The sequence below is a fragment of the Acanthochromis polyacanthus genome, chromosome 20 (genome assembly GCF_021347895.1).
Source record: "Acanthochromis polyacanthus isolate Apoly-LR-REF ecotype Palm Island chromosome 20, KAUST_Apoly_ChrSc, whole genome shotgun sequence".
Lineage (NCBI taxonomy): Eukaryota > Metazoa > Chordata > Actinopteri > Pomacentridae > Acanthochromis > Acanthochromis polyacanthus.
In genome coordinates this window covers 30,350,072-30,364,114 of record NC_067132.1, presented here as the reverse complement: position 1 = coordinate 30,364,114, position 14,043 = coordinate 30,350,072, and the positions used below count along the sequence as shown (strand labels likewise).

Here is a 14,043-nt window from a genome sequence, read left to right as displayed (position 1 = left end):
TTAAGATAAATAGATAAATAGATTTTACAAGTTAAATAGACATTCGCAAAATATTGATTTCCAGCTAACATTACGTAACATATGAGGTCCAGGAGCAAAAATGACATTATCCAAGTAAGATAAATATTAGTGGAAGGACACAATTAAAAAAATGAATCTATCTAATGAGAGGCTTTGTAATTAATGAATCACGACTGATTAACAAGGGCATAGAGGTACAAAACCATATATGCAGTGTTGTCTTCATCTTAAATGCCAAAAGGTTTTTGCGGCTCCCGGTGTTTTCTTTTCTGTAGGAAACGGATCGAAATGGCTCTTTGAGTGTTAAATGTTGCAGACCCTTGCTCTAAATGATGCTCTGCCCTGGGGAACACCTGTGGTGACGGAGGAAAGGCTGGATATAAAGGATTTGAGTTGAGTGAACTGAGTGTGGCCAGAGAAGGAGGAAGTGAACCAGTCTAACGGACTGTGGGTGATGCCAATGGAAGATGGTTCACTCTCCTCCTTCCTGCTGTAAACTCTTGACCACATTGTCTTTGTTCATTCAGCTAAGTGTTCCAGACTTGTTTGGTCTTACCTGTTCTGATCTCTCAGCTGTTTTTGGACTCTGGTTGTTCTCTGGTTCAGTTTTCCACCTGCCGTACTGTCAGGAAAACACTCTAAAACTGTTTCTGTCTGGTCTTTGTGATTGTTTGGATCCTCCTCCTGGTTTTCCTGATCCCCTTTGTGACAATATTTTGGGTGCTGTTGAATATCGGTGGATGATTCCTTCTTAAACCTTCTACCCAGTCAGGATGTGACAGTCTGAGGATCTTAACAGATCCCACTGATCAGAAAAAGTCTCCGTCATTGTTGTAGCGTATCTTCTCATTGGTGTCATTTGTTGTTTATTCATTCAGAGATTCTCATTGAAAGTCAAGCCAAGCTGAAGTGTACTCTGAAGAAGAAGTTCCAGAGAGTGTTTGAGGGTGTCTCTACAGAAGAACAAACCCTCCTGAATGAGATCTACACAGAGATCTACATCACTAAGGGAGGGACTGCAGAGGTCAGTGATGAACACGAGATCGGACAGATTGAAGCAGCATCCAGGAAAGCAGACAGAGCAGAAATAAGCATCAGGCTAGAAGACATCTTTAAAGGCTCCCCTGGAAGAGATGGACCAATCAGAAGAGTGATGACAAAGGGAGTGGCTGGCATCGGGAAAACAGTGTTAACACAGAAGGTGACTCTGGACTGGGCTGAAGACAAAGCCAACCAGGACATCCACTTCGTGTTTCCATTCACTTTCAGAGAGCTGAATTTACTGAAAGAGAAAAAGTTCAGTTTGGTGGAACTTGTTCATCACTTCTTCAGTGAAACCAAAGGAATCTGCAGGTTTGAAGACTTCCAGGTTGTGTTGATCTTTGACGGTCTGGATGAGTGTCGCCTTCCTCTGGACTTCCACAACAAAACGCTCCTGACTGATGCTACAGAGTCCACCTCAGTGGATTTTCTCCTGACAAACCTGATCAGGGGGAATCTGCTTCCCTCTGCTCGCCTCTGGATAACCACACGACCTGCAGCAGCCAATCAGATCCCTTCTGACTGTGTGGACATGGTGACGGAGGTCAGAGGGTTCACCGACCCACAGAAGGAGGAGTACTTCAGGAAGAAATTCAGAGATGAGGAGCAGGCCAAAAGGATCATCTCCCACGTCAGGAAATCACGAAGCCTCCACATCATGTGCCACATCCCAGTGTTCTGCTGGATCACTGCTACAGTTCTGGAGGAGCTGCTGAGAACCAAAGGAGGAGATCTGCCCAGAACCCTGACTGAGATGTACATCCACTTTGTGGTGGTTCTAGCCAAAGTCAAGAAGGTCAAGTATGAAGGAGGAGCTGAGACAGATCCAGACCGGATTCCAGACAGCAGGAAGATGATTGAGTCTCTGGGAAAACTGGCTTTTGAGCAGCTGCAGAAAGGAAACCTGATCTTCTATAAGTCCGACCTGACAGAGTGTGGCATCGATATGAGATCAGCCTCAGTGTACTCAGGAGTGTTCACACAGATCTTTAAAAAGGAGGGTAATCTGTACCAGGACAAGGTGTTCTGCTTCGTCCATCGGAGTGTTCAGGAGTTTCTGGCTGCTCTTCATGTCCATCAGACCTTCATCAACTCTGGAATCAACCTGCTGGAAGAACAACAAACATCGCTGCTGTCTAAACTGTTTCGGATGCTAACTGATCCCACAACACGTTTCTACCAGACAGCTGTGGACGAGGCCTTAAAGAGTCCAAACGGACACCTGGACTTGTTCCTGCGCTTCCTCCTGGGTCTGTCACTGCCGTCCAATCAGAAGAAACTACGAGGTCTGTTGGGACAGACAGAAAGCAACTCACAGACCAATCAGAAAACAGTGGAATACATCAAGAAGAAGATCAGGAAGCATGTGTCTGCAGAGAGAAGCATCAATCTGTTCCACTGTCTGAATGAACTGAAGGATGTTTCTCTAGTGGAGGAGATCCAACAGTCCCTGAGATCAGGACGTCTGTCCACAGATGAACTGTCTCCTGATCAGTGGTCAGCTCTGGTCTTCATCTTACTGTCATCAGAAGAAGATCTGGACGTGTTTGACCTGAAGAAATACTCTGCTTCAGAGGAGGCTCTTGTGAGGCTGCTGCCGGTGGTCAAAGCCTCCACCAAAGCTGAGTATGTGGAATCATGAAACATTTCCTAAATGTTTTATTTTGTTCATGATGAATGAAACATTCTGTTTGTGTTCATTTCAATTCCTCAACAGGCTGAGTGACTGTAACCTGTCAGAGAGAAGCTGTGAAGCTCTGTCCTCAGTTCTCAGCTGTTCATCCTCCAGTCTGAGAGAACTGAATCTGAGTAAAAACAAGCTGAAGGATTTAGGAATGAAGAGTCTTTCTGCTGGACTGAAGGACCAAAACTGTAAACTAGAGTCTCTCAGGTATGGACAGACAGCAGAAGCTTGCACAGGAGCTCAGTTTTTACTTTTTTTTATAATACATTTTCTTCTTATTATGGGATAATGTCACTGTAATGCAAATTATTCTGAATTCAGGTTTTATTTACAAGATTATATTGACATGATTTTTTTTAAATTCAGTTTGAGGTTCTGCAGTTTGTCAGAGATCAGCTGTGATTCTCTGGTCTCAGCTCTGAATTCCAACCCCTCACATCTGAAACATCTGGACCTGAGTGAAAACAAGCTGCAGGATTCAGGAGTGAAGAGTCTTTCTGCTGGACTGAAGAGTTCAAACTGTAAACTGGAGACTCTCAGGTCAGAGTAAAGCTGTTTCACAGTTCAATTCAATCCTGCTTTGTTTTCGTGTTGGTACTGATTATCTACGTGAAGTAAAACATCAGGGATTTTATCTACATCTTTTATTTTTCATTCAGTCTGGAGAACTGCAGTTTGTCAGAGATCAGCTGTGATTCTCTGAACTCAGCTCTGAAATCCAACCCTTTCCACTTGGAACATCTGGACCTGAGCTACAACCAGCTTCAGGATTCAGGAGTGAAACATCTGTGTGGTTTTCTGGAGAATCCAGAGTGCCAACTGGAAAATCTGAGGTCAGACATCATGTCCCAGTTTTGTGCTGATTTGAATCTGATGTAAAGTTGTGGTGACTCTAAACAGCAGCCTTCAGGCTGATATTCTTCTGAACCGCACTGAGGATCTTCATGGTAACATCTCTTTTCTTCTTAAGATCAAAACCCCTTGGACCTTTTGAGATGGTAACAGTTTGCTGTTTCTGTTGAGTGACCTGGTCTGAAACCGAACTGGTGTGGATGAAGAAGTTCTCTGTCCTGTAGATAATCTGAGTTGTGTAGCGATTACTTTTTCAAGAACCTTAGACAGCACAGGTAAAATAGAGACTGGGCGATAGTTATTTATATCATCCTGACTTCCTTATTTAAAAACCGGTACAATGACAGCTTTTTCCAGTCAGATGTAAATTCACAGGATTTAATGGAGAGATTAATGAGATGAGTCAGTGGTTTTCTGAATATTTTGATGTGTGTTTTAAGAAAAGCAGTACTCTTGTTATAAATGTCATTAGTTTTAGAGTTAGATAATCTATTTATAATCTTAGCAACTGATTCCTCATTTACCTCATGAATGTGAAACAAGCCTTTAGCCCAGTTGCCCTGGTGTAAAACATTTTGCAGCTCAAAGTTTTTTGTTAATTTTTCCACTGACTCTACAAAATAAGAGTTTAATAAATTTGCCAAGGAGTCGTTGTTAGTGATAGACTCACCCTTGATTATAAGTTCCTTTACCCCTTTCTGATTGTTTGTTCTGTTAGTTATTTAAGTGCTTCCATAGAGAAGTGCTATTACCCCTTGCATTATCTGTTAGTTTACTGTAGTAAGATACTTTTGATTTGGGCAGTTCCTGTACAATTTTATTTCTTAAGCTTTTGTACACTAAGTGATCAGTTTGAAGTTTAGAGGTTAATGATTTCTTAAGAGCAGAGTCTCGTGTCTTCATCAGTATTCTTATTTCTTTGTTTAGCCGTGGTAGGTTAATCCTTTTTTAGTACATTTGATTTGCTTTGTGAATTTTTCTATAGATTTTCTGATTGTTGTAGTTATAGAATTACTACACTCATCCACTGCACTTATTGATATGACTTGTTCCCATTTTTGATTTAAGTCATTGTCAAACTGCACGGTTTTAGATTTGGGGATAGTCTGTTGTAATTTTGTAAACATCAGCACCACCAAGATATTGCAGTCGCTTTTTAGTAAGTTTCTAACTGTAAGTATCAAGTTGTGGTATGAAAGTCCTGTTACCAGGTTGTGGGTTTTTGTTGTGCGTTCTGGCTTGTCAGTGAGTGTTTTACAGTGTTTGGTTAACCTGGTGGGTCCTTGGATCATTTGTTGATAATTAAATTTAGTCATGATGTTTTTTTAGTTTGTTTTTTATTTTATCAACCCAGTTGATGTTGAAGTCCCCATAACGTATTGTTTCTCTGCGAACTTCTAGTTGTGTAATCAGATCAACTAATTCATTACAGAAGGAAACCTTATGTGAAGGAGGATTGTACAGTACTGCAACGCTGAAATTCATTGTTGGTAAGAGAATAACATTAACTGCTCGACATTCAAGGGGAGTATTCAAATCGCCCAGCTGACATTTAAACTTTTCTTTGATGTAAATAATTACACCTCCTCCCTTCCCAGCCTGTCTGTCTTCCCAATGTCTGTCATGTTGGTGAGTATGTTTTTATGTAACCAGGTTTCTGACAGATGGAGACAGTCCAGCAGCAGAGCAGATATCTCTGGATGGAGCCACTGGTGGAGCTGCAGAGTTTCAGAGCTGAAGTCACTCCGTCTTTATTGAAGCAGCAGCATGTTGTCATTAATATTAATGAGAGCTCTTCTTCACTGCTTCTGTTGGACTGTTTGAAGCTGCATCCTGTTGGCTTCAGCTGTTTAGAGTTTCCATTTTCTAGACTTGGACCTTCTGAAGCTTCTTCATCTCTGAACTCATGATGAAACTCTGAATATTATCAGGCAGGACCTTCATCTTCTAAGCTCCTATCTTATTTTCTTCATACAGAATGGAGAGCTGCAGTTTGTCAGAGATCAGCTGTGATTCTCTGAACTCAGCGCTGACCTCCAACCCCTCCCATCTGGAACATCTGGAACTGAGCTGGAATGACCTGAAGGATTCAGGAGTGAAACATCTGAGTGGTTTTCTGGAGAATCCAGGCTGCAGACTGGAGACTCTGGGGTCAGTTCACCGTCTGTCTGATACTGTTGAAGGTCTTCGATGTTTAATGAACAACTGGAGCTCATTTATGTTCATCAGAACTTCCATCAATAAATCTGCTGCTGTATCTGGATGATGTGTGTAGAAGGCTGACATGATGATGATCCACAATAAGAGAAGGACAAAGTCACTGTGCTGCTTTTAGAGAAAAGCTGATTGATGAGGACAAAGTAATGTTGATCTGCACATTCAGAACCTGAACACATCTGATGGATCATCAGTGATTTTATACACATCTTTTGTTCTTTATTTAGATTAATGAGCTGCAGTTTGTCAGAGATCAGCTGTGATTCTCTGGTCTCAGCTCTGAAGTCCAACCCCTCCCATCTGAAACATCTGGACCTGAGCTTCAACCAGCTGCAGGATTCAGGAGTGAAACATCTGTGTGGTTTTCTGGAGAATCCAGACTGCATCCTGAAGACTCTGAGGTCAGACATCATGTTTCAGTTTTGTGCTGAGATGAATGTGATGTAAAGTTGTGGTGACTCTAAACTGCAGCCATCAGGGTGATCTTCTACTGATCCACACTGAGGATCTTCATTGTAACGTCTCTTTTCTTCTCAATATCAAAAACCCTTGGACTTTATGAGATGGTAACAAATATATAATTCTATGATGGTTAAACAGTTAAAAGGTTCATTAATGCTTGTACTGATTGAAATATTCAGACACAAGATGCCACAATAACAAGACCTGTGTCAGTTTGTTTCAACACTTACATGTTAATAAATACAAATTTTACTACAGGAAGTGTTTGAATTCAATACAGATTTTTTGGGCTCTAAAAATCCATCTAATTATGAATTTTATAGAAATTTATTGATTTTTTTTTTTTTTTTTTTTAAGCATTGCCCCAATCAGTCTGATATGTTTGTTATCCTTAAACATTTGAAGCTCTTTAGTAGAACCTGAAATAATTTTTGCAGCTCAGCATGAGTTTGTGTGGATGGAGCCACTGGTGGAGCTGCAGAGTTTCAGAGCTGAAGTCACTCCGTCTTTATTGAAGCAGCAGCATGTTGTCATTAATATTAATGAGAGCTCTTCGTCACTGCTTCTGTTGGACTGTTTGAAGCTGCATCCTGTTGACTTCAGCTGTTTAGAGTTTCCATTTTCTAGACTTGGACCTTCTGAAGCTTCTTCATCTCTGAACTCATGAAAAAAATGTTGTCCTTGCGTTCCATCTTTTATTCTTTCTTCAGATTGTGGGACTGCAGGTTGTCAGAGATCAGCTGTGAATCTCTGAACTCAGCTCTGGAATTCAACCCCTCCCATCTGAAACATCTGGAGCTGAGCTTCAACCAGGTGAAGGATTCAGGAGTGAAACATCTGAGTGGTTTTCTGAAGAATCCAGCGTGCAGACTGGAGTATCTGGGGTCAGTTCACTGTCTGTCTGTTACTGTTGTAGATCTGAAATGTTTAATGACAACTGAAGCTTATTTTTGTTCATGTGATGTCATTGATAGTGTTTGATCATTGATATGGACACACACACAGAGATGAATCGTTTTTGCAGGTGTTTAAAGTATCAATGTAGTATTGATCCTGTAATGAGAGAGTGGATCATCAATGATTTTATACACATCTTTGATTCTTTCTTCAGGTTGTGGGACTGCAGTTTGTCAGAGATCAGCTGTGATTCTCTGGTCTCAGCTCTGAAGTCCAACCCCTCCCATCTGGAACATCTGGACCTGAGTAACAACCAGGTGAAGGATTCAGGGGTGAAACATCTGTGTGGTTTTCTGGAGAATCCAGACTGCAGACTGGAGACTCTGAGGTCAGACATCATGTTTCAGTTTTGTGCTGAGATGAATCTGATGTTTCAGTCCTTTGACTGCTTCAGAGAAATATTGAGCTGCAGATTTTAAACTTCAGTGTAAGAAAAAAATATTCTCCACTGATTAACTGTAAAATTCTGACGTACGTAATCTTCACCTCATATTGAAACTCACATTTTCCCAAAATAATTTTTTTTAATACAAGGCAGCAATTTAGAATACTTTGTGCTTTATTTTACTGTCACTTATTTAATTTTAAAAATCAACTAATAGTATAAAATGTTGATCCCACTTTGTCAGGGTTGAAAGTGACGTCTTCAGATGTCTGGTTTCTCCCAGCAGCAGTCCAAAACAACAAATATTTGGTTCACTGTGATGGAGAACTCAGTTTTTATAATGGACATACTGAGTTTGGATACACCTTCTGGTGCCACTTGGACACACCATCAGTAAAGAATCTGGGGTCATAAAGTGTTTTGGGTCTTTAATCTTCATACATCTTTGCCCAGGCGACCCAGCCAGGAGTGGTCAGTCCCCGGCTTGTGTCCGAGTGGCAGGTTGCTCCACGGATCCCCTCTACGGATCCACAGTTGCGTGAGGCCCTCTCTGCGGCCTCTAAGATACTCCTGATGGCTGTCTTTAATTGCAGTCCTTTAACTCCAAGGAGTTTGAGGGTTCGCAGAAGTGAGTGGCCAGCGAAGCCTTGGCCCTCGACCTCGGCTGGCTCACAACGGGCTTTCCAGCAATTGTTCCTTCCCTCTGGACTGAGCTCTGAGTATTTATCCCACTTACACTCGTGGGCCTTTTCGATGCTGTCTTCCCTGGGCACAGTCAGTTCCAGGATAACCACTTGCTTGGTGGACTCTGACGTTGGTACCACATCTGGGCAGAGCAAAATGGTTGTGATGATGGCTGGGAGCTTTAGCTGTCTTCCAAGTTCTACCTGAAGCTGCCAGTCACCAGTGGTGGTAAGGAGCCCCCTGTAGAGTTAAGTTAATGGAGTTGTGCCTTCTGCCCTGCTCTAATGGAAGTGAGTGACTGTTTGGAGTCTGCCTGGGTCTTGCTGTGCTGTATTGCTGTGCAGATGGAGTCTGCCAAAGCTTTTACAACTTGGTCGTGGCACCGGTGGTACCGCCCCTCCCCCAACGATTTTGAGCCGCTGCTCAAGATGTTCTCCAGGGTGCCCCTTTCCTGGCACAGTTTGCTTCCGGGAGTGTCTACCAAGCCTGGTTCACGTTCCTTGTTTGGACATGCATGCCATCTTGCTGTAGCGTTCTTCTTCCACCTCTGCTCGAATCTCATCCTGGATCAGGCGGCACTTACGAAAACAACCCAGACCTGCTCTACCCATTGCCATGGAGCCAACCAACATTTTCTGCCTCAGTCGTGCCTCAGCTTTAGTGACGGCTCCTTGAGTTTGCCACTTCCTCCTGGTCGTCGCGAGGATTCCTGCTGCTGCGACTTTGGCGTCTACGGAGTCCCTGTACATCAATGCCTCTCTGGAACGGGTGACTTTAAACTGCTCTGTTAGTTCATGAAAAGGAAGGTGCAGCTTGGTCGAGTCGCTGTACAGGGCAATGCTGCTCAAGGACCGAGGGAGTCCCAGCCATCTCCTGAGAAACTGACCGATGGACTTCTCTGGAGCCTCTACCGCTGTTATTGGTACTTGGTAGACTTAAGCTTGTTTTGTGCTTGCCACATCCGCGAGGTCCACGCGGCTCCGTGCGGACAAATTACGTCATTTTAGCAGCCACGCCCCCTCGAGCAGCCCTTCTCACGTGTAAAATGTCCGTGCCTGAAACCATGAGAATATTTTTGATCTCTTGTCCATCGATTGATTTTTTTTCAGCATCCAGTTCAATTCAGCCCATTTTTCAGTCCGAGACAGAAACAAATTTTCAGCATCTGCTGGTTCCAACACTTGCATGAAGTTGTGATGTTTTATAAAACAAAATAATAAAAAATTCAAGATGTCAGAATGAGATTTTACTGCTGATAAAATGTGGATCTGATCAGTTCAAATAGCAGAAAATCCAGCAGCAAAAGTTGTGACAGTTGATGAAGAGTTGAAGTCTTTTATCAGTGAGCAGTGGAAACATTTTCTGCTTCCAATTTCTGATAATTTCTTCTTTTTTTATCTTTGTCATTTGAAAGTAAAGACGCTTCTCTATGAGATGGAGATGAAGTCATGATTTCAAGCTTACATATAATTTATTCTTCATTCAGATTGTGGCGCTGCAGTTTGTCAAAGATCAGCTGTGAATCTCTGAGTTCAGCTCTGAAGTCCAACCCCTCCTATCTGAAACATCTGGACCTGAGCTGGAACAAGCTGCGGGATTCAGGAGTGAAACATCTGTGTGGTTTTCTGGAGAGTCCAGCGTGCAGACTGGAGAATCTGGGGTCAGTTCTTTCTGTTACTGTTGTAGATCTTTCATGTTTAAAGAGCAAATGAATCTCATTTATATTTTCTTGTCCTCAATGTAGTTTATTGTGACAAAAGAAATATAGAAATATTTATTTTCAACACACACACATAGATCAAACATATCTGCAGGCGTGATTAGATGTTGATCCTGTAAGGAGAGTGGACAGTGTCTCACCATCGATTCATTGATGCCAAGCTCGCATGCAGCGGCTCCATTTACTTAGCCCATAAAAATCTATAAATTAACCACATCATTGTATGAGCTGCACACACGCAAAATGTGTGGAAAAAAGTTGCAGCTTATAGTCTGGAAATGAAGGTATTTACAACTGGTGTCGCTCTACCTGCAGCTCAGGTTTCTTCCTCACCAGTGAGGTAATGTACACGTCCCCACAACAAGTCTACCCCACCAGGGGGCAGCATCCTTGTGTTCCTACTCCTGCCCACTGCCTGGTGTGCTATGCACAACGCCAATTGTTAACCCTGCAGATCGTGAGCCTGTTGGGTGGTGGCCGTGTGTTTTTCATGCTGTGCCCGATCGAGCGTCACGACATTTTGTCCCAGCAACATTCCAAAATGTCAAATACTCAGTTCACTGTGGTGGAAAATAGACAGCTTCTATAATGAACAAACTGGAGCCATTTTAGTGTTTTTGATAAACAGCTGAAATCATCATGAGAATGTTTTTAACGTTTTTTTCCGTGAGCTCATCAAGTAGTGGAGTCATAGTTTCAACCCTTATTCAACCAGTTTTTCAGTCTGTGAGACAGAAACAAATATTCAGCATCTGCTGGTTCCAACACTTGGAGGGAGTGAGGATTTGAAGCAGAAACTTTGTCTCATGCATTTTAGGAAAAATGTATTCTTTTTTTCAGATTGAGGAACTGCAGTTTGACAGAGATGAGCTGCAGATCTCTGAACTCAGCTCTGAAGCCCAAACCCTCCCGTCTGAAACATCTGGAGCTGAGTAGAAACAACCTGCTGGATACAGATGTGAATCAGCTGTTTGATCTTGTAACGAGTCCAGACTGCAGCCTGGAGACTCTGAGGTCAGTAGACCGAAAGACAGACAGACACTTTATTCCTCCATGTGGGGAAATTCACAAAAAGTTTCCAGTCAGTCTCAGTTTTCTACTGAACACAGTTTAGTATCAAAGCAAAGATCCAGAGTTTCCTGTGAAGCTGTGAGATCAGAACTGAGAGGAAACTGGCTTCTCTCCACAGCTGCTGCTCTTTATCCTGATGAGCTGCATCACTGACTGACAGCTGATGAAGAGATTCTCTGAAAACACTCATTGATCTCCTCTGTTCTTTCTTCTTCTCTCTGCAGCTGGAAGTGATGGTGATCAGGACAGTGAGTGCTGAGAGGATGAAGTGTGTCCTGAAGATCCAGACATGGACTAAGATGTGAAGAACTACCAGCCTTGTGTCATAATTGAGCAGATAAATAATTTGTTGTAAGACAGAAACCAGAGGATAAAATGTGAACAAAGTGGATTTAATCACAGCTTCCCTGAGGAGCCTGAACAGAGTAAAACATGTTGATCTTCTCTGGATTTTGGTGTAAAATCAGTAAACTCTGTTTGAACAACAGACTGAATGGAGGCAACAGGAAAGTTTGTTCCTTCATCACAGCTGGATCAGTGTAAATATGTTTCTTTGGTTTTCTTCTCATTGTAAATATTCCCATTTCATCATGATGCTCATCAGCAGGGAGAGTTTGACTGTATTTCTCCACAGTGCTGATTTACTGCTTCAACAGACTGACTTGATGAAAGATTGAAGTCCTTCAGCAGGATTTACTGACTGGACATTTCAACAACAGTCAGTTTTAACACACTTAATACAGTTTGTTTGTTTGTTCCCACAGAGTGAATGAAGTGTTTTGTGTGTTTTTATTGCAGGAAGTTGTTGAAAGCTGCAGAAGAAAAATGATGTGACATCATATGGCATTTTTTTACAACATGTTGAAAAAATGGAAAAAAATTTCGACATACTATACTATGGCATTTTTTTGGACAAAATTCATGATTTTATTATTTTTCAAAGAAAATGTCTGTAGTGTTTTTTATGGCCTACTTTACATTATTTCATCATATGGCATGTTTTATGAAATGTTGAAAAAATGGAAAAAAAATTTGACATACATATGGCGTTTTTTTTGGACAAAATTTATGATGATTTTTTTTTCAAAGAAAACTGCTCTATAGTGTTTTTCACAGCCTACTTTACATTATTTCATCATATGGCATTTTTTTACGACATGTTGAAAAAATGGAAAAAAATGTCGACATACTATTCTATGGCGTTTTTTTTGGACAAAATTCATGATGATTTTTTTTTTTCAAAGAAAACTGCTCTATAGTGTTTTTCACGGCCTACTTTACATTATTTCATCATATGGCATGTTTTATGAAATGTTGAAAAAATGGAAAAAAAATTTGACATACATATGACGTTTTTTTTGGACAAAATTCATGATCATTTTTTTTCAAAGAAAACTGCTCTATAGTGTTTTTGACGGCCTACTTTACATTATTTCATCATATGGCATTTTTTTACGACATGTTGAAAAAATGGAAAAAAATGTCGACATACTATACTATGGCGTTTTTTTTTTGACAAAATTCATGATGATTTTTTTTTTCAAAGAAAACTGCTCTATAGTGTTTTTCACGGCCTACTTTACATTATTTCATCATATGGTGTTACGGGCACTGCCATATGCGGGGCTGCTCCTCCTCCAGGTACTTGTGTGTATGTGTGGTGTGTTTGTGTGTGCGTGTGCCCTGTCTTGCTCTCAGGCTGCTGCTGATTGCCAATCCTCTTCACCTGTGTCAAGAGACCAGTAGTTGGAAACAGCTGAGGAGCAGGAGCCAGCCAATCCGGTGCAGCCGTGGACCGGCATAAAGACGCCAGCCAACATACAGACGGGGAGCTTGTCACTGTATCCAGCCTTGCTCCTGTGCCTCGCTAGATTTGGAAACCTTGTTAGATTTGGAAACCTTGTTAGATTTGGAGACTTTGTGAGACTGGCACTTTGTTTGACTTGTGGAAACTTGTGACCTTAGAGGCACTAGTCTTTTTTTGTTTGTTGCTTACACTCGCCACGCTACATTAATTAAGTTTTTAGGTTAGGATTTGTTTTTGATAACTCTAAGTTAGAGTTTCTTTGTGTTCTCGTTTGATTTTTTTATTTTGGGTATTTAAGGAGTCGTTGCCTCTCTTTTTCTGTTATTGTATCTTTTTTCTTTTATTTTATTGTAAATAAACCTCTTAAAACGCCAATTTAATATCTGGCCTTTTTATGTTGCCACCCTTTACCCATTAAACAAGCCCGGGTCGTAACATATGGCATTTTTTTACGACATGTTGAAAAAATGGAAAAAAATTTCGGCATACTATACTATGGCGTTTTTTTTTGGACAAAATTCATGATGATTTTTTTCAAAGAAAACTGCGCTATAGTGTTTTTTACAGTCTACTTTACATTATTTCATCATATGGCATGTTTTTATGACATGTTGAAAAAAATGACATTTTTTTTCGACATACTATACTATGGTTTTTTTTTTTTGACAAAATTCATGATGATTTTTTTTCAAAGAAAACTGCCCTATAGTGTTTTTTACGGCCTACTTTACATTATTTCATCATATGGCATTTTTTTACGACATGTTGAAAAAATGGAAAAAATTTCAACATACCGATGACGTTTTTTTTGGACAAAATTCATGATGATTTTTTCAAAGAAAACTGCGCTATATTGTTGTTTATGGCCTACTTTACATTAGTTCATCATATGGCATGTTTTTATGACATGTTGAAAAAATGGAAAAAAATTTCGACGTACTTATGGTGTTTTTTTTTGGACAAAATTCATGATGATTTTTTTTTCAAAGAAAAATGCCCTATAGTGTTTTTCACGGCCTACTTTACAATATTTCATCATATGGCATTTTTTTACGACATGTTGAAAAAATTTCGACATACCTGTGGCGTTTTTTTTGGAAAAAATTCATGATGATTTTTTTCAATGAAAACTGCGCAACAGT

At 40.8% G+C, this 14,043-nt stretch overlaps 1 protein-coding gene across 12 annotated transcripts in view; it reads left to right on the top strand.

Moving 5' to 3' along the window:
* LOC110968289 (NACHT, LRR and PYD domains-containing protein 12-like) overlaps nt 1–13,276 on the top strand; it is an 81,135-nt gene extending 67,859 nt beyond the window's left edge. For 8 of the 12 annotated variants that reach the window (XM_051940830.1, XM_051940829.1, XM_051940828.1 and 5 more), the window contains 6 exons: nt 6,043–6,216; nt 6,988–7,161; nt 7,389–7,562; nt 9,790–9,963; nt 10,864–11,037; nt 11,319–13,276. In XM_051940830.1, the coding sequence (XP_051796790.1) occupies nt 6,043–6,216; nt 6,988–7,161; nt 7,389–7,562; nt 9,790–9,963; nt 10,864–11,037; nt 11,319–11,328 (880 nt within the window). In that variant the 3' untranslated portion in view covers nt 11,329–13,276. Of the gene's footprint in view, nt 1–899; nt 2,689–2,779; nt 2,954–3,112; nt 3,287–3,405; nt 3,580–5,575; nt 5,750–6,042; nt 6,217–6,987; nt 7,162–7,388; nt 7,563–9,789; nt 9,964–10,863; nt 11,038–11,318 lie in introns of all 12 variants that reach the window. The other 4 variants (XM_051940839.1, XM_051940840.1, XM_051940838.1 and 1 more) reach the window with 1 other exon arrangement.
* The last annotated feature ends 767 nt before the right edge of the window (nt 13,277–14,043 follow it).